A 21,401-nucleotide genomic window follows, 5' to 3' on the forward strand; every position below is an offset into this window, starting at 1 on the left:
ACCCTTTCAATATTTTGAATTTGGACTGCAATACCTAGTTACACCACTCGGTGTCAATCCTACGTACAGCACCTTTGCCGAAAGACTCATGTTATCAATTTGAGATTTTTCACTGCACGACCATTTCAAATGATCCAGTCAATTCAGACAGATTTTTACACTGTTAACATTTCAAAATAAACACAACATACAGTTTTGCTTACCCATTAATATGAATTTTAACCAGAAATCTTTGTGTGTGTCGTTGAAATGCAGTGAAATATAGGCCTACATATATGCATATACATATACATATACATATACTGTACATATACACACGCAGCACATTTCAACGCATAAAAACTACATCTCCCTTAGCGCATAGCGTAACCCAAGCTTTGGGCGAGTCTATTTTGTAACAGGGTAGGGGGATAGCAAAGGTAAAATTATTGATTTGGACAAAGTATTTTATTAAAGGTTTCAATTATTACCCAATTATGTTTATTATAAAACATTATTCGAAACGATTAACATTTGACCATCAACGCAATTAATGTACATGACGGTTTAATATAAACACAAGTGTGTGTTTTTTCCCTGTATCTTGAATAATAGCACAGTCTCAACTCAAACTCTGCACATGTTGGTTCTACGCTCATGAACTGAAAAATACTTGGCTGAACTGTTAACGGTGCAGGGAATAGCCGGTCAGGCAACCGTCCAGCCTTCCCTCACACTGGAAAGTCACGGAGCCCCCGTCACTTCCAGGGATAAAGTTACAGAAACGGTTTGATTTGACCTTTTTGTTGTTTATCTCTTGCCCGCGAGGTATTTCTGTATTCAGTACCGTGGAGAGGCCAAGTAATATCGGATGTGGTGAGTTCTGCATACTTATGTGCCTAGCTAATGCTAACTAGCTAACGTGTCCACAAGAACACAGTTACAGCTATCCAAAGACAAGTTTTTACTGCTGAAGTTGACTAGCCAGGCGCAACAATTTGCCTGTGAATTTCAACTGGCCACTTTTTCACGAACAGCCAGCTAACGGCATGCGCGAGACAATGCGCTCCAGGCGCACATCACGAGCCGGGGATAAAAGAAACCAACTCATCCTTGCGGAAAAGTTGACTAGTCCTCCTGTCATACGGTTCGGGTTATTTTTTAAGAATGCCTTCATGCTCTGCAAGGTTGCGCTAAGCTAACAAGCTTCGTTTTTGCAGGCTAACGTTATCGCAAAACGTCCTCGCATCGTTTCCCTGAAAGCTAGTCTGGAAAGATAGCGAGATAATCTGACTGCACACTTATCTGCACAACTGCTCCGATTACAGTCTTTTAAAAGTATCTCAAGATTCACCCTAGGAAAAATAGACCAAATACTGAATCAAACTTGTCAAAATGTGGGGTAACGTTACCCTGTCATTGCTTTGCTTCTCCGCTTAGATCACTGATCATTAAACCTCGACCTGTTTATGTAACCCAGTGCATTGTTAGCTTCGATTTGCTGTAATGTAAACTGCAGCTTCTTTAAATCCAACGATCCCTCTTTAGTAAACATGCAATCTGCTATGTGAAACTCATTTTAAGATGGTGTTTTGCAGCGAGCTAGCTGGCTCACTCGGTCTGTGAGGTTTTGACTATCAAGTGCAGGTGCGTGAGTGGCAGAAGGATGCGATGCGTTGGGTATTGTTGACATTATTTGTACCTGCTGTAAAGGTAACTCACACAGGGAACATGTCCTTATTGTATGCACCATATGCGAGAATAAGCGGCCCACTTGGGCCTTTGTCACAAGAATCACCCCATCCCCCAACGCTTATTCCTCTCATTTACAAGAAAGCCCGTGCCTAACCCCTCATTTTAGCAGTCATTGCTTTTGAAAGGCACAGTTTTACATGGGTTGTTGGTTTAGGAGAGGTAAACTACTCTATGCAAATCAACGAGGGCTATTCTTCAGTGTTATGGATGCCTCATAAGTGTGGATGTTCAGTGTTTCTAAAGGCTGTTATTATATGGTTTTGTTATGGCTTTATATTATGACACTTACCCATCTGCATGGGTGAAATATTTTACCCAAATAGTTTGTCAAGTATGTGTGCTCCTTAGTAAAATAATTGTGACCTACTTTATAGAGGGAGCTGTCAACTAGCAGGTTCTATGGCTTTCTTCATGTTTATGTTAAGTAGAGTGAATAAGTGCAGCAACTGCTTTAGTGGTTTGGTACATGATGTCAATTAAGTTATCAAATAAGCACTTTATTCCTCCATTCAGCCATTTGATAAATATTCTATAGATTTGCATGTTTCTTTGATTGCAAAAGGTTTTGCATGCCATAATGTTTACTTTGAGTAGTAATAAATGTGTACATTTGTATGCATATACATTTAGTTTTGGCTGTTAATTGTAAATAAATCATTATCTTTTCATTGCTGTAGCCTAGAGTGCCGTTGAGAGACATTTATGACAGTATCTTACAAAATGGTGTCTTTAAAAAAAAGTGAGAATTGTAGATTGAATGCATAAACTAATTATCTACAACAAGATTATAATTGTACTGTTTTTATATATCTATAGCGTTTATATGGACAAGGATGTTAAATATCTCAGAAAACATATATTGTTATTTTCCAACACATTAGGACTCAAATAATACATAAGAATTTTCCCTTAAAATGTTGCTTTTACTTGAAGTATAGTTTGTAGCTCATATGCAAAAATTGTCCAGGACATAAAACCATTTAAAGGGAAAGTACAACTGAATATCAATTACAGAAGCCTGAAGTCCCGGCATATGCAGAAGTGGGTGGGTTTTCCCTAAAGTCATAGGTAGGGTAGCCAATGGGCGACTGCAGAGGATTGCAGCAGTCTTCGCCAGACCACCTTTTCCTGTTCCTCTTTATCCGAGCAGCTCCGCCCCTGTGCCACAGCTGCCATTTTGGTTTTGTTCCGTTCACTGAAACCAACCCAGAAACGCGACACAGGCAGGCAGCAGACTGAACGACACAGTGACTCGGCAGGATAGTGAAGGGGCTTTACTCACAGCATCTCACCCAGCGCTGTTCGTGCTGTTGCTGTCCGTTTTCTCCTCGCATCTACATCAGATTGAGATCTGCACCATCTAAGTTAGTTTCACACGAGGAGCGGTTTGCTGACACTGAGAGTGGACTGGGAAGGATTATTGGTAAGAGGCAAAACATTGCGCTCAGTGCAAGCAGCTGTCCGCTCGAATAGCGCTTTATAGCGTGTAATTCCCCGACTGTACTCGCCTAGGCTCGTATAATTATGTTCTGGGTGATCAGCATGGATCAGATCGTTGTGTTTGTACAGGCGCCGAGTTTTTCATTCACTGGTTAGCATACGAACTTGGGACTGTAGTGAGTTAGGCCTCAGGCTCAGTTAACTGCCTGCACCAACTATTACAAAGCATGTAGCAGGCTAGCAAGCTAGGTGTCTAAGAATCCCCTCGTGCTCCCTGCTAAGTGATCATCCGGTTAATTTTGGCAAATCTGATTAGCGGCAGGCGACCTGCTTCGCATGTCTAGTTTATCATTTGATGTCTTGACATACTGCGGATGATTTTTGTGTGTGTGCTCTTTTCGAAACGGAAGTGATTATCTGAAATTTACAATGCAGGTGTAACCGTTGATCTTAAGGAGATAATCGAGCTTGTATGTTATTTTTGCTTCTGCCACGCGCAGATTTATTCACGTTTCGATTTCGCTTCGGTCAAATCAGAGGGTGGGCACCTGAGTCGGCTCATATCGTAATCTTGGTGTGTCAGTATATTAAGTTCATTTCACCATCTGTACACGAATGGGATTTGTGGGCATTATTCTGGTTTTATTTGAAAAAAATAAAAATAAAAAATTAATACATTCTCATGTTGTTTTAAACGTATGACTGACTGACTTTGTTCCGTGGAACAAAAAAGTTGTTGTCAGGCAGAATGACAGCCTCAGTCATTGTATGGAAAAAACGAGAGTGAATGGTGAATGAGTCTGTCATTTTCTGCCTGACGACTCGTATTATGTAGCGCAGGAGTCGCCATACAGGTTTAGAACAACATGAGTGAGGAAATGCAGACAGTTCTCGAAGAACCTTCGCTAAAATGACGAGAGTTCTATTCAGAACAGCACAATTGCGTGCGGAATTTCCGCTCGTGAGTTTATAGTCGTTCTAGAATCTACGCTTTCTTTCGAGGGCCGTTCAACTCTGCAGCTTAAAGAGCGTTATAAAGTTTCGTTTCGGTAAAGCAAGTCTTCCTCCTGTGTATTGCACCATATTTTAGTGAGTGTCATAAATGTTGAACGCGTCATACTTGGTCACTCAGCGCCTTACTAGTTAGATATCCTAACATGATACTTGGAATATGAATGGATGGGCAACCGTCCATTCATATCAGAGTTTAAGTTTTTGTTGTGGGAACGCTGCACGGAAACGGTCTTGGGATGCGACATTCACTGCAGTTTTATTTTAATGAATCAGCGTTTTTAAGGCAGAATGGGTGAGCCAGTAGATGTACGGAGCCCTTCACCGTAAACACAACGCTTCTGTCCGCGAGCTATTTATAGCTAAAGTATCTTGCGGCAGAAATCACCCTCTCCTTGTGCTGTTGAAATACAAACCTTATTTTTATTCCACGTATAAGTGGTGAGAATGTAGTTTGGTGCTTTTCCGTTCAATTTATTTTTTCTTAGTACAAACTCATGAAATGCAATTATTTGCTAAATATGAGTAGTCTAATAATAACTAGCCTTGGTTATATAGGCTAGAATTTCTTTGTGTCCTTTAGAATGAGGCTGACTTCACTGGATTGCTGTAAAGGAACTGTCCAGTGCTGAAATAACCACTTATGGCTCATTTCCACCGAGCGGTATAGGTCAGTACAGGACGGTATGGTACGATTCGGGACAGTACACCCTGATCTATCTTGTGTTTCCACCGCCAATATTACTATTACTTGATAGGTTTGGTGTATGCTAGGGCTGTGTATTGCCAAGAATCTGGCGATACGATACATATCACGATACAGGGGTGGTGATACGATATGTTGCGATACTGTCAGCAAGGCGGTGTATTGGGATATTTCTTATTTTGGGAATAAGATATATTTTTAGGAAAGCTGTCATTAAGAACTCAGTTCAATTCAAGTTTATTTGTATAGCGCTTTTTACAATACAAATTGTTGCAAAGCAACTTTACAGAAAATTAAGTTTCTACAATATTTAGTAGTCGCTTACCGGTGGTGACTGTCAGTTTATGTACATATGGCAGAAATGTACGGAAAAATCAATTAAAAACGTAATCAAACAGATGATGAACACTATTAACAACAATTATATTATATGATGCAATAGCAAAATTTGGTAGTTCTGTATGTTGTAAGAACACACCACCATATACAAACCTTAGCAATAAGTATATAAATTATTATTGTTATTGAACCAATTTTTGTGCAGTACGAGTAAAGGGTGGGGGTGTTGGGAATTAAAGTGCTTGCAGGATCCTTTAGTTAAATGTATAATTGTAAAAAGACCATTTATTTATTTATTAGAACCTGCTTTAAAGGTTCATAGTTTCATTCAGTTTACAATTGTGAGATACAATGTCATAACATTCTGATCGGAACAAAAAATTACATCTGCTTAATATCAATAAAAAAGTGCTTACATGATTCCTAAAGAAAACAAAAGAATTGTAAAACAATAAAATAAATACAGATGTCGAACCTTTCCACTTGGATTTCACAGGTTTTATGTTCTGCGTGGAATCGCCGAAACCACGACATGAGTGCAATAGCACTGAACAACTGAACAAAACGCCCCCCAAATGAGAGAAAGCTGCAGCCGTGTAGCAATCCTGCCGCCCCCCTCGACCCACCCCACGCGAGCCCTTCTTCACACGGGGCGTAGAAGGACCGAGGCGACGCCCTCGCCACGGTCCCGTGGTGCACGTTTCCACAAAAGCCCAAATGAAGGCATGCTTCAGCTTTGTACACCGAACCAGGAACAGGGACAATTCTTTCATCCTCCATTACTAGCAGTGAATAGTGATATTAATGCTAACATTAGTGGTGTGCCCTAATGGTAGTATTTCCTGTTACTCTCACTGTCGTTCAGAGATGAAGACTGTCATCTAGTGGTCGGGATGTAAACTCAAAACGAAACAACTGCCATGAATCTTGTATTTAAAAAAAATATAAAAAATTCATATTGATATTCCATTTTTGAGAATCGATACAGTATCGCCAAACAAAATATTGCGATACTCACGTGTATCAATATTTTCTTACACCCCTAGTGTATGCTGTAAAGTAGCAACATTGTATGCGTGTGAAAATATAAAATTCTAAAATACATTGTTATATTTTTTGTTTGCGCACTCTGATGTAAACAAGCCCAGCACACATGAGCAGCATGGCAGAACGGGTGAAGGAGACGCTTCAATCCCCTTGTGTTGTCATTCCCTTGTAGCACACGCTGGTGATGATTCTGTCAACCAGTCAAGTCTGGCAGTGAGTCTAGCTCCACCCTTTAGGTACCATACTCCTATGCTAGGTACCCAAACAGAAGGGTCCCAAAAAAGTGAAATGGTTATCTACTTTGGTGTAGGGGTGGGCGACATGACCAAAAGCTTATATCACGATAAGGATATACGTCATTGTGTGTGTGTGTGTGTGTATATATATGTGTGTGTATATATATGTGTGTGTATATATATGTGTGTGTATATATATGTGTGTGTGTATATATATATATGTATATATATATATGTGTGTATATATATATATATATATTAATGTTTTTATTTTATTATAAACATTGATACCATAACATTTTCAGAATCCTTTTCACCAATGTCAATATCAAACTAATACAAGCCTAAAAAGAGACCTATATATTAGGGATGCACCGATCATGATTTTCATGGCCGATTCCGAGACCGATTTTTTTTACAAGCAAACTGGTTGATTCCGATACCGATTTCCGATTTTTTTTTTTTTTGTCTTTAAGCAACAAACAAGAAAGAAGGAAAGTATGTATAAACAAGATGTTTATTTGGTATTTAATAGGCCAAACTGGCTTTTGGCTATTGAAAGCAATAACCATAACCATCTGAAATTAACGTCAGTAATTGCACAGTTATTAGCCTACATTCAATACAAACATAGATGGTACAGATGTTAGCATTTAGCTTTTGTTTTTGAATTGGGTTGAAACTACATGGAACTGGCCTTAAATGAAAAGATTAACTGTAACCATTTGAAATTAAAGGCAACAACTGCATATTCTACACTCCAAACAACACAATCAACACACATTCAAGATGTTTCTTAATCAGCATTCAGTATCTGTTTTAGTTTTTAAATTTGGTTTCAAATAAAAAATGTCTTTACCAGTGAGACTAAATAAAAGTATGCTGTATAAATAATTCCAAAATGTTAAAATCAAATAATTTTGGTGCGAATAAAACAAAGATGCAAAGTGTTTCATTCATCCAATTAAAAAAAAAAAAATAGGGTAATGATTCACATCTATATTTTTTTTACTTGAGCCAATGAAAAATAAATAACTATTGTCTCAAGTTAAAAAATATAGATGTGAATCATTACCCTAAAATATTTTAATTGGATGAATGAAACACTTTTTTCTTTCAGTGTGCTACAGCAGGTAATTTTTAAATCAAATTAAGTCGATGTAATTTTAAGGTAAAATAAAAATAATCATCCTATACAGAACTGACATTTACTTCTGGCTTCTCAAACGTGTATGCAAGTTCTACTTTACAAAAAAAAAAAAAAAAAAAACTTTCCGTTTTGTCACGGTTTAGTCTGTTTCGTTTCTCATCCAACACGCGAGAAGTTGAGCTGAACATCCCTTCACTATCTCCGCTTCAGCACTCCGACAACAACAACACTATCATGCTGCATCATCATTGAGGAAAGGGGTTCTTATTTTGTGCTTTTGCGCTTCCTGCTATCTGTGCCTCAGACATGTAGCTCTGCACTTCCAGTGCTGAACGGCTGACCGTGTCCTGCGCTCAAATTTCTAAATACTAACAAACGACATGATAGCGAATGATTACATTGTAGTCTGTGCACGCGGGCGCACTTCTGGAAAAATCCGCCAAAAAAAAAGACCAAAAACCAGCCGATTGCGTATTTTAAGCAAAAACCGGCCGATGCAGATTTATGGCCGGTCAAACGGTGCATCCCTACTATATATATATATATATATATATATATATATATATATATATATATATATATATATATATATATATATATATATATATATATATATATATATATATATATATATATATATATATATATATAAAAAGTTATTACAAAATTGCAAAAGTGATTAAGTAAAGACGACGGTGCACACATATAAGTTAGCTCTGTTGTTTGTTTTTCAACAGCTTAAAAATCGGTTGTTTTAAAACTGCAGTGCTTAAAAACGCATGTCCATGCCACAGATGTAGTCCCTCGTTTAGGAACAAGCTCCTTGTTTTGTCCTGGCTGGTCATTCTCCACCTAGTTCTGTCTCCCCTTCTCGCCCTGAAAATGCTTTTGGGCCTGCACTAAGATGATAACCTGTTTGTTTAATTTGGGAAACTCATTCCACCAAAACCAAGTGACCTGTTCTTTTTGTTTTCTCTATAGATTTCACGTGATCTTCAGTGTTTGCATGACAAAATTTAGGTGCTCCGTATTCATAATATTCACTTGAAAATACAGAGGTTGAGCTTGCTTGCTTCTCTTCTAGATGTCCAGCTCGCCGCTGTCCAAGAAGCGTCGCGTGTCAGGATCAGAGACGAAGACGGGATCCCACTGCTCCTCCTCTAACTCTGTCAGAACCGAACTGTCTCACACACCAGCTAACGTAGGTTCAAGTCAAGCTTTTTAAAACCAACTTGTTTGCATATAACACGGACATCTAGACAATCTAAACTGGTATGTGTAGGCACATATTTTATGAATATAATCTTCATTCTTTACTTTGCATGGTTGTTGAAAGGCAGCCAGTTTCATAAGTAATGCTTGTCTATTTATAGTCTGATAACTGTGGTTTTGGTCTCTGCAGGGGATGGCTAAGAATGGAAATGATGCTGAGATCGACGAGGGCTTGTACTCCAGACAGCTGTGAGTTTGGCCTTCATTTAAGTTTGATGTATCCTTAGAATGTTCTTTTTGTGCAAAAAAGAGCTCACGTGAGTAGTTGTTAATTTTAGTATGTCTCTCTCAGGTACGTACTGGGCCATGAAGCTATGAAACGCATGCAGATCTCCAATATTCTGATCTCAGGGCTGCGAGGTTTGGGTGTAGAGATTGCCAAGAATGTCATTCTGGGAGGCGTCAAGAGTGTCACCCTGCATGACCAGGGTGTGGCTGAGTGGAAGGACCTTTCGTCCCAGGTCAGTGGTTGGTCATGAGTCATAACCATAAGTATGTGATTGCAAAATACAGTCATTGCTGCTAATAATTCAGAGGGGCTGTAAAATAACTAAAACAAGAGTATAGTCAAAATCCACATTTAATGGCTCGAATGACAATTAAATTATGTTGTAGTAGTAATAAAAAATAATAGTGTTTGTTACATGTCTTAGTTTTACCTGCGTGAAGAGGATCTTGGGAAGAACCGTGCAGAGGTCAGTCAGCTTCGACTGGCAGAACTCAACAGCTATGTGCCTGTCACCTCCTTCACTGGCGCCCTCACCAACGAATACCTGACCAAATTTCAGGTACTGTTGTTATGGCTCCACTGGACTACATCCATAAGCTCAACACATGGACTAGATCTTAGTTTTCCCACATGCATACAGAACTTTGCATTAGGTCAAGTTTAATGCATTTAAGAGAGTAGGGTAACAGGTGTTTGTGTGTTTGACCAGGTTGTTGTGCTCACCAACTCCAGCCTTGATGAGCAGATACGCATCGGTGACTTCTGCCATAGTAATGGCATTAAGTTGATCGTGGCAGACACGCGTGGGCTGTTTGGGTAGAATACCTTTCTTGTTTTGCGTTGAGTTAAGGTTTTTAGGGTTTTGTTTTGTCTCATGTATGTTCTGTATTTCAATAGGCAACTGTTCTGTGATTTTGGGGAGGAAATGACTATGTTTGATGTCAATGGAGAGCAGCCACTGAGCGCCATGATCTCAATGATCACAAAGGTAAAAATTGTTAACTGGACTTGGCTAAATTATACTGTGTGATAGTAACTTTTAAACCTTGATTATTGTAGAGTCAGAGTGAATGAAGTGTTACACTGACATTTGTTAAACTTCTGGCTGTCTGAAACTTTTGCTCTTTTTGTGTTGTGTGTGAAAGACAGTGCTGGTGTGGTTACATGTCTGGATGAAGCACGGCATGGATTTGAGAGTGGAGATTTCGTCACTTTCACAGAAGTGCAGGGCATGACAGAGCTCAATGGCTGTGATCCAGTAGAGATCAAGACACTGGGTGAGATGTCAAAGGTTTTCTAATTTGAACAGTCCCAGAAACCGCCCAGTCTCTTGTTAGCCCAGAGACCTCCGCAGTCAAACATACTAGATCAGTGGTTCTCATCTTTTTGACTCCAATAAATAAAAATAATTACAATTATTAAATTTCAGAATTCCTAGAGTTGTAATTAATTCTGGCATCCCAATCTTTCTAACAGTGAATTATTTACATACTCTTCCAGTCGTTTGTGATTCTCTGTGGATTGATTGGAAACTACTATATATATATATATATAGTAGTTATCCAATCAATCCATATATATATATATATATATATATTATTAAATCATTATAAAAATGTACGACTTAATATTTTATTCATGTTCGTGACCTTTTTTGGTCTAGAAGTCCCCAATAAAAGTAGATTACATTATTTTTCAATATGTGTGTGTGTGTATTTATTGAATTTATCTATTAGATAGATAAATGCTTAGTTAGATATTTAGTAGTTTTAGCTATAAAATAATTTTAAGTCATTTTCAGGCCCCCTTGGATTTTTGCTGAGGGCAAAATCACTTGGTAAACAACTAGCGAAATAGCGTCATTTAGTGAAATAATTAAGCATGAAAAGGCTTTTTGCAAAAAGCTTGCTAACAAACATCAAAAAGTACTCAAACTTTTTTCTTTGGACTCTTCTTTGCCTCTCATCTTCCTTACTGTGTGTTAAGGCCATTCACATTTGACTGCATCTTGGCAAATTTACAACCTTTCAGATGTCTGGAACTTTTAAATAAATTTAAATTTAATTAATTAAATTTAATTAAATTTAAACTTTTAGACTATATATGGTTGTCTATGGCTGTTTGACAGGTTTTACTGCTGTTTGTGTCAACCTACTTTTTAAAATGTAACTGGATCAGCATAAGGCAACAAATGTCAATCACTTTAGCTATTGATCACTTTAGTCATCTACCCCTGTCCTACAGGAACAGGAAGGTGGAAATAAGTTCCTGGTCTCAGAGGCCAAAGCACTGAACTTGTGTTACTGTTACTGTATGAGATGTACTGTTAACTGTACAGAATTTGAAGGTCAGTCTTGTAGGCTGTCTTATGACTGTGATGTCCTCTCCCGTCAGGTCCTTACACCTTCAGCATCTGTGACACCAGCTCATTCTCGGACTATGTGAGAGGTGGTATTGTCACACAAGTGAAGATGCCTAAGACAGTTGCCTTTGTAAGTTGACGCCCATGCTGAGGCTGACATTAAAGAATTATGTAAAGTGAAAAAGTGGATTACATATGCACACTTCCTTCTTCAACCAGAAATCCCTGTCCTCTTCCATGGCCGAACCAGAGTTCATGGTGACTGATTTTGCCAAATTTGATCGTCCAGGCCAACTGCACATGGGCTTTCAGGCACTGCACGCATTTGAGAAGAAGCACAGTCGTCTACCGAAGCCCTGGAGTCAGGTGAACACTTCTGCTAGTTGTTAGATTTCTGCATAAGGTCCAATCCACTTTCAAGTTTATTCTTGCCAAGAACCGCTAGGAATGTAATGCCTCAACCACTACGCAGTGTTCTGTTTAATGGCATGTGAATGCTGAGCTGTGGACATCAGTCTCAGTGACTCAGCAGTGATCTCTTTCTCTCTCCGTACTGCTGCAGTCTGATGCGGATGAGCTTGTGGCTCTGGCTGAAGAAGTGAATGCTGCACAGTCCGGATCTGCCAAGCAAGAGCAGCTGGACCAGGCAATCATCAAAAAACTGTCCTGCGTGGCTGCCGGAGACCTGGCACCCATCAATGCCTTTATTGGTGGGCTTGCTGCCCAGGAGGCTATGAAGGTAATACAGTCTTCCATCATTGTCTTTGAGCTTGGGATCAATGAGATATAGCAGGAGCATGTTGTGTTAGACTCCTCTGTCATGGTCTGTTATTTATTGCTTTTTTTTCCCCCCTCTCTCTCTTCAGGCTTGCACAGGGAAGTTTATGCCCATCATGCAGTGGCTGTATTTTGATGCTTTGGAGTGCTTATCTGAGGCTGAGGATGCCGTTCTGACAGAGGAAGAGTGTGCACCTGTGAGTGCTTCTTGTACCATTGTCTTGTGAGATCTATTCATGTTTTTCAGTATTTGTTTGATGCTAGTGGAGCTACATGCATCGCACCCGAAAGATTGTTGGTTTATTGCAAGGAATAATTCATTCATCTGTTTTCTGTAGAGGAACTGCCGGTATGATAGCCAGATTGCTGTTTTTGGGTCCAAGCTGCAGGAGCTGTTAGCAAAACAACAACCAAGCCAATTATGCAATTGCAGAATGCTTGCATTTTTCCCACAAACTTAAAATATACAATACTAAATTTTGCCTTTAGTCAAGTGTTGTTATTGTAAACTAAAACTATTAAAAGCATTTTTAATTGCAGCAGAATACAAATATTAGATTAAAACTTTAATGAAAGTGAGAAATGTTGCATTTGCAATCAACTATAATAAGTGAAAGTTGAAGTACTAAAATTACTTATTGAAACAAAAAAGTTAGCTATTTGTAAATGTTTTTAAAAATAATAATCACAAATGTATACAATTATTAAAGTTAAAATTAAAGCTAATTTATAATTCTGTAATAAACTGAATAGTTTATAAATTATACTAAAGTAACACTGCTTTAGTGCAAGTATTAATTTTAGTAACTTGTTTCCTGTGTTCAGGTTGGTGCTGGAGCTATTGGTTGTGAGCTGCTGAAAAACTTTGCTATGATGGGCTTGGCCAGCGGTGAAGGAGAGGTCATAGTTACTGACATGGACACCATAGAGAAGTCCAATCTCAATCGACAGTTCCTCTTTAGGCCATGGGACGTTACGGTGAGATTCACTTACACAGATTGAAAAAGGAATTTTGTGGAGAGAATTGGATTGTAATGTCTTCCTTGAATGGTTGCTGATCATTTTGTTCCTCCTCTGAGCAGAAGATGAAGAGCGAGACTGCTGCTGCAGCCGTGAAGCAGATGAACCCATCAATCCGCATCACAGGTCATCAGAACCGTGTGGGGACTGACACTGAGAAGGTCTATGATGATGACTTCTTTGAAAGCCTCGATGGAGTGGCAAATGCTCTTGACAATGTAGATGCCCGTAAGTAAGAGTTTTAGAAAGCAAAATGACTGGTCATGTAAGTTACTTCAAAATTTAACTGTCAAATGGCTGCTTGTGTGAAATCGACTCAGCATGCTTTCCTTTTCCAGGTATGTATATGGACCGGAGGTGTGTGTACTACTGTAAGCCATTGCTGGAGTCTGGTACTCTAGGCACCAAAGGGAACGTGCAGGTGGTCATTCCCTTCCTCACAGAGTCGTACAGCTCCAGCCAGGACCCTCCAGAGAAGTCCATTCCTATCTGCACGCTCAAAAACTTCCCTAATGCAATCGAACACACCCTTCAGGTAACATTTTTCAACCTTTTTTTTGGGATGAACTTCTGGTGTCTTGAGCCTTGATTGACCTAAACTGTCTGTACCCACCTGCTTTCTTAGTGGGCTCGTGACGAGTTTGAAGGACTTTTCAAACAACCTGCTGAAAACGCCTTGCAGTATATGACGTTAGTATCGTCACCCCGAACAACCCGTAAATTTGCCATGCGTGGTGCTGTCAGCTATTTAAATATGTAATGTTCTCATTCCTCCCCAGAGACCCAAAGTTTATGGAGCGCACACTGAAGCTCCCTGGAGCGCAGCCATTGGAGGTGCTGGAGGCAGTATACAAGAGCCTGGTGACAGATAAACCACGCAGCTGGGAGGACTGTGTAGTCTGGGCCCGCAACCACTGGCAGTGTCAATATAATAACAACATCCGTCAGCTACTGCACAATTTCCCCCCAGACCAGGTGAGGCCTGTCCGTTCTCATTTGATCAGCTATCACTGGACTCTTTATAAATGTTTGACTGAAACATTTTGGTGTTTTTAGATTATTTTTTTTACTTCATCTGAATGGTACGAAACTTGGTAAAGGTTTTGGCACTTGCTTTGTGAACACACAAAAAAAAAAATCAAGGAAATGGTTTGAAAAGGTTAAATGGTCTTGAAAATAGTCACCCTTGTATTCCTTGCTGTTAAAGGGATACTCCACCCCAAAATGAAAATTTTGCTTACCCCCATGTCGTTCCAAACCCATAAAAGCTTTGTTCGTCTTTGGAACACAATTTAAGATATTTTGGATGAAAACCTGGAGGCTTGAGACTGTCCCATAGACTGCCAAGTAAATAGCAGTGTCAAGGTCCATAAAAGGTATGAAAGTCGGCGTCAGAATACTCCATCTGCCATCAGACGTGCAATCTGGGTTATATGAAGCGACGGGAACACTTTTTGTAAGCGAAGAAAACAAAAATAATGACTTTATTCAATAATTGCTTTGTCAACAGTCTCCTCTGTGTCTCTCCATATCACCGTATGCAGCGTATGCTCTTCTGTGTCATCCACACCACAAGGATTCGCTGTTTCTACTTGTATTTAGCTTTGATTTGAAAGAAAACAGCGGCAGTCTATGGGACAGTCTCAAGCCTCCAGGTTTTCATCCAAAATATCTTAAATTGTGTTCCAAAGATGAATGGAGCTTTTACGGGTTTGAAACGAAATGTGGGTAAGTGATTAATGACACTATTTTCATTTTGGGGTGGAGTATCCCTTTAAATATGACTGCATTGGAAACTAATGGGAAATTATTTTCATCTAGTGGAAACATTTGGTACTGCACCCAAACAAAATCTTAATGAAAGCCCATTTTTAAGATATCAAACTCAAATTTGGAGCACAACTTGGATTTATGGCTTTTATTGTCTTGTTTTAGAGTAAAACATGTTTTGGAAAATATAGTTAATATAAAAGCAATAATCGGCCGGGTGTGGTCTTACAAAATAGAACAAACTTAAGTCTGTGCTGCAAAGCATTCATGATTTACAACAGTTTAAGTTGGAAATAAAATTTTCAGGTCTATGCTCAAAAAGTGGTTAACAGGTAATGGGTTATAACGACTGCTAATTTTTTTTTTAATACCATAAATTCTTCTAAAAATATGAAATAACAACTATATTATCGATATATATATATATATATATATATATATATATATATATATATATATATATATATATATATATATATATATATATATATATATATATATATATATAATATATATATATATTATATATATATTATTTTTTTTTTTTTTTTTTTTTTTTTTTTTTTTTGACTGCCACGCAAGGAGCACCAGAGGGTTAATTTATTCAAATACATTACAATTGCTGTTTAGAGTTCCGATATCACAATTGACCATTGTGGGTTTTTCCTGGGTCAAAATTGGTCTTCGGTGGTGGCGACATGGTCATCCACACACAGCAAAGAGTACCCTAGTACCCACATGATCCGCAAGCCCAATATTGACAATGAATCTTAAATTTAAAATAAATACAAAGAAACAGTTTGTGATATTTTCTTATCCTATTTATTCATGAAAAAAAAAAAAAAAGATCACTGTCAGGCTAGATAGTAAAAGAAAGTGATTACAACTTATTTTACATGTAAACATCATCGATACCAAAGTATATTTGAAATGTCAAAGGTATCACAATTTTTCTATTTATAAATTATGCAATTATCATACACAGATATTACCTGTCACTTTCACTGTCATCCTTTCTTGCCCTCTTTGCACAAAAGCTGTGATTTTTCCACGACTGGCTTTCATAGTTTTGAAAGATAAATCCTTTTTTGATAGACCTGATATATATTTTAATCATATCAATTAAAAAGTAGCAATAAAAACATAGCGTTAAAAGGTGTAATCGTGTAATTTTTTACCATATAAAATTTATTAAATTAGCAGGTAGCTAGCAACAGCTTGCTTTGTGCTTTGATCTAGTTTCATCTCACTCCAGTCTAACTTTAAATGATTTTATAGGTAATTTACTACACATTGTCATAGGCCTATACATACTGTGGATTATTAAGGCTAAATTTTACTAAACACTCTTGCTAAATGGGGTAAGCACACTTACTTTCTCATTTCAGATGTGTATGTTCTTCTAAGAAGTAATGATTTGTTATACACCGATTCAGACACTGACGGGCAGACCGATTGCTTTAAGCATTCATTATAATGAATCGCTCAAAGGAGTCATTAGGTCGCGAATCGGACTTCAGCGGACGTGTTGTGTGGGAATCCTGGCTGTTAGGACATCGCGAAAGATTTGTCAACACACACGACAAAAACACTTCTTAACTGGATAGATTTTTTTTTTTTGTGTTTGTGTTTATTTAAAGTTATGTCAGCTGCATGTGCGGAATGCTTGTCACAAGTTGTAAGAGAAGATAAGGCAAACTTCTTTTTTTTTTTTTGACTGCAATTCACACCCAGCGGTAATTCAGCAAAAATATTATCCGAATGCACCACGTGAAACATGAATTCGGTCTTCCGACCTTTAGGATCAGTTGATTTTGATGCGAGGGAGAGAGCAAAGACAGAACTGAAGACGGAGAGTGCGCGTGCGGGGGAGGGGCGCTGTGCTCGTTCTCTCCATCACTCGTAGCCTGCTTCACTCACAAAAACCCAATTACACATCAAGGCTTTGGCGGGACAAAAAAATCGTTTTGGCGGCCGCCCAAAAATTACCGATATCAGATATCACAATTGACCAAAATACCCTGGCCAATAACACAAAATTAACAATCCACCCAACAACACACTAAAAACAATCCGCAAAACATGCCATCTAAACATCTATACAAAAATGAGTACCGATATCAGTTTTGACAATTTCAGACTAGTTAAATGTATATGTCTGTGATTGGCAACAATGTATGAACTTATCGAGCGCTTAACAGATTGGGGAAGTTTTGAGGTGATAATATATCTGTCAAGTTGGGCTTGACAAAGGTTATACAACACAGTGGCCAGTCAGAGTTGTTTCAGAATGAGCTGAAATGACAAAAAAGATTTATGAAATTAAGTTTGTTGGCAAATTTTTATTTTTATTTTTTTTGATTAAAAATTAAAAAATAAAATTAAGTTTGTTGGCAAATTTTTATTTTTATTTTTTTTGATTAAAAATTATATCAGAACCTTCAAGTATTATGCCTTACATCTTGAGTGAAACAGATTTTGAAAAAGGAAAAATGTAGGGATGGACTTTTTTGTACATTGAATGTTGATTGAATGGAGGCAGATCTGAATGCAAGCTTGCAGCCACTTTGTAAGGTCGGGACAGGATTTAAGGCCAGACTGGAGAAAGTCTGACTTCACTGGAGTATTGAGTTATGAAACTGGTTAAAAATTACAAGGGGAAAAAACATGCATGGATAAAAATCAATAAAATGCATTTGAATTTCCATTTCATGTCAGCTTTTAATGAACACTTAGTTTAATATCTTCTGCTCTTTCTGTCTAGCTTACAAGTTCTGGGGCGCCATTCTGGTCGGGTCCAAAAAGATGTCCTCATCCATTAGAATTCAGCACTAACAATGTAAGTATTCACTGTGAAAAGACTCAAATAAAAGATTTAGAAATTTCATGTCATAACAAAAAATGATTGGTTTTGATATCTTTGTGATTGGTAGGATCTTCACATGGACTACATTATGGCAGCAGCTAACTTGCTTGCCCAGTCATATGGCCTGCCGGGCTCCACTGAGCGTTCTGCTCTGACTAAGCTGCTGCAGGATATTAAAGTGCCTGAGTTCGTACCCAAATCAGGAATCAAGATCCACGTGTCTGATCAGGAGCTGCAGAATGCCAATGCATCAGTCGGTAAGAGAAGTAGTGGAGAACCTTTTGGTGGATGTGGATTTGAAACTGTTGCTGAGCTCATCCTTTTTGTTCATAGAGTTTATAAAGTGATTCTACTACAAATTAAATCTGATGCTAAAGCAAATGATAGTTTCCACTGTCCAAACATTGCTCATTTTATTATTGGTCTGTTTTCAGATGACTCTAGGCTTGAAGAACTAAAGACACTGTTGCCTTCTACAGAAGCAGCTTCTCAATTCAAGCTCTGTCCCATTGACTTTGAAAAGGTACCACTTATGAAACAACCCCAATTTTCCAGCCTTAAGAATTGTTGACCTTCAGTTAAAATGCTAATTAAATTCTCTTCCTCAGGATGATGAAACAAACTTTCATATGGACTTCATTGTAGCAGCTTCTAATCTAAGAGCAGAGAACTACGACATTCCTCCTGCAGATAGACACAAGGTGAGAGGGCCAATGAAATTGTTTCTCAGCTGTCTTGGGAGGCAAATCCTACCATCGCAGATCCTCACCTTTCTTTTTCTTCATTCAGAGCAAACTCATTGCTGGAAAAATCATTCCAGCAATTGCCACGACGACAGCTGCCGTGGTGGGTCTGGTGTGTCTGGAGCTGCTGAAGATCGTTCAGGGCCACAAGAAGCTCGAGTCCTTCAAGAACGGCTTCATGAACCTTGCTCTGCCTTTCTTCGCCTTCTCTGAGCCCATAGCTGCTCCCAAACACAAGGTAACCAACAGCATTCTCCATTACAGCAGCAGAGTTGGCATCCCTTTGAATGAATGAGCTACTTTGACACACTTGCTTTCTTTAATAGTACTATGAGATTGATTGGACGCTTTGGGACCGCTTTGAGGTGAAGGGCATTCAGCCCAATGGTGAAGAAATGACACTCCGACAGTTCTTGGACTATTTCAAGGTATTACTTCATTTTCATTGTTGATGTGTTTGAAGAAACTAGGGCTGTTATTCTGGACTATAAGTTTTTATTAAGTAACTAAGTGTGAAATTAAGAAGGTTATTTGCTATATTGCCATGCCCTACTTGTGTCCATCCCTTGTAGAAGCAGGCAAACTTGTCCTGGTGTACTCATGGTTCACACTCTGTTATTCCCTCAGAATGAACACAAACTGGAGATCACTATGCTCTCTCAGGGAGTTTCCATGCTCTACTCTTTCTTCATGCCTGCGGCCAAGCTTAAAGAACGGCTGGACCTGCCGTGAGTTGGTTCTTCTTATCTTAGAGACGTCCTGAATTCTAATCATGTTGGTAGAATTGAGGCATATGAGATGGAAGATAATGAAATGTTTGGCTCTGTTTTTGTTCTCATAGGATGACTGAGATCGTGACTAAGGTGTCTAAGAAGAAACTGGGGAAGCATGTTAAAGCACTAGTTTTTGAGCTCTGCTGCAATGACGAGACAGAAGAGGATGTAGAGGTCCCCTACGTCAGATACACCATCCGCTGAGAGGGTTGTTGGGGTAGGGAAGGGGACCGGTCAGAGGCAGGAGAGGGCGGCCCACTGGGGGATGGGGAGCATCAGTATGCTTGGAGAGCCCAAAGAGAAACCAATCAGTTTTTGTTCATTTTTTAAATCAGTAACTGAAATATAGAAGTATTATATCTCAAACACCCCTCTTTCCCAACTGGTTGAGCTCTCTAGGGTATGAATCAATCAGGCTGGTTATGTTTAGGACTATGGGGAGCATGTGAATCTTTGGCTGTAACTTATTTGAACTGGTTGTTGTAACGCACAGCTTCAGTGTATGAATTTATCTGTACACCACCCGTCACTCCCTCCCTCTCAATCATATTTTTCACAGCAGTCTTTGTTCCTGTCCTCATGATACATTTATTGGCAGCACCATCTTGCTTTGTATTCTGGAGTAAAATATTGACTGATGCCAAAAAATAGAGTACAAGGGAAAAAAAATCACTAATGTTTGCTTAATTTTTTTTTCAGTTCACTGCCTTGGCTTGATGTCACCTTTAATTGTAACTTGAAGCACCCTTTATGGCCAAGGTCTCAAAGCGAGTTGGTCCACTTACTGAACTCCTGCTCTCCCATAGGCCCAGTGGGAACATCCCTTTGCCTCTCTGGCTTTTATATGGGTTGGGTTCAGGAACTTGCACATAACCATTTTTCTCCCCCGTTTTTATTTTCTTCTTCTTTTTTTTTTTTTTTTTTTGGCGGCAGACTTCTGGTGTACACCTTGTAGAACATAAACTCTGTATTCTTTCTACTTTGTTAAACTCCAAAAAACATTACAGTATGAAAAAAAGAAAAAAGATTTTACTCTGTAATGGGAGCACTTAGTGTGTTAGTGAATAAAGTTGAAAACATTTTCTTGCTTTGTCTTTTCTTTGCTACTGTTGTTTTTAAAATGTATCTATAAAGTTAATAAAAACAATCTGCAATCAGTAATATTTCAGTGTTTCAGTCTAAGGTAAGTTGCACAGTACACTTTTCAACCATTGGGTATTTCACTGTTAATAGAAAGAGAAAAGTCACAATTTAAATATATTTGCAGTTTATAGATATAAATGTTATTTTTATAACCTTTAATGCTACATCAATAAATAGCAGAAATAACAGCCTGGGTCAACATTTTATCAGGATCAAGGTTTTGAATCTAGATAATAGGATTTTATCCTGTTTAGAAAATTGCTTTTTCATACTTCGTTATGCGAGACTCCAAATATAACTAGGCAACTTCACGACATTAACCTTTTCTAATTTAAATTCTTAAGCTCTCACTGGCCTTCAGATTATAGCACATTGTCCAATTGTGCTGAAAGCACGATGCGGCTACTATGTGCTACACATTTGCAGCTCTTTATAGTGCTGTTTTAATTTCACAGGTTTGCTCTCATCACATTATAGAATCATTCTGCAGGTTATCGTCTTTCAAGTGCTTGTGGGTGCACTTCATGTGGTTATGTAACTTTTCCAGAATAGGTTACGATTTTAACCTTAACCCTTTAAAGCATTAGATTTTTTAAAATTTATTAGCATCTGAAGAAGTGAGTATTAAATAATGTGCCTTAAATTAGCATGCATCCAGTAAATTACATTTTTTTAATGTAGTGTGTTGACAGCATTTGCCATGCTCAACCATTAAACCCTGTTATTGTAAGAAAAATACAAATTATTATTTTGATTTGGTTTTGGTTCTCAAATGATTAGCCC

The 21,401-nt window shown here is 38.3% G+C and overlaps 1 protein-coding gene across 1 annotated transcript; it reads left to right on the forward strand.

The window, feature by feature from the left end:
• Positions 1 to 623: 623 nt before the first annotated feature.
• Positions 624 to 20,557, forward strand: LOC109110905 (ubiquitin-like modifier-activating enzyme 1). The gene is made up of 26 exons (XM_042713046.1): positions 624 to 855; positions 8,748 to 8,864; positions 9,066 to 9,124; positions 9,228 to 9,396; positions 9,589 to 9,723; positions 9,874 to 9,980; positions 10,062 to 10,152; positions 10,309 to 10,441; positions 11,559 to 11,656; positions 11,746 to 11,892; positions 12,089 to 12,265; positions 12,393 to 12,500; positions 12,642 to 12,743; positions 13,129 to 13,281; positions 13,386 to 13,551; positions 13,662 to 13,858; positions 13,949 to 14,013; positions 14,103 to 14,298; positions 17,858 to 17,932; positions 18,027 to 18,216; positions 18,394 to 18,482; positions 18,568 to 18,660; positions 18,749 to 18,940; positions 19,029 to 19,130; positions 19,330 to 19,430; positions 19,544 to 20,557. Exons 2-26 carry the CDS (start codon positions 8,748 to 8,750, stop codon positions 19,677 to 19,679), a joined length of 3,198 nt encoding a protein of 1,065 aa, XP_042568980.1. The 5' UTR covers positions 624 to 855; the 3' UTR covers positions 19,680 to 20,557.
• Positions 20,558 to 21,401: the final 844 nt, after the last annotated feature.

This window comes from Cyprinus carpio, chromosome A23 (genome assembly GCF_018340385.1).
Source record: "Cyprinus carpio isolate SPL01 chromosome A23, ASM1834038v1, whole genome shotgun sequence".
NCBI lineage: Eukaryota > Metazoa > Chordata > Actinopteri > Cypriniformes > Cyprinidae > Cyprinus > Cyprinus carpio.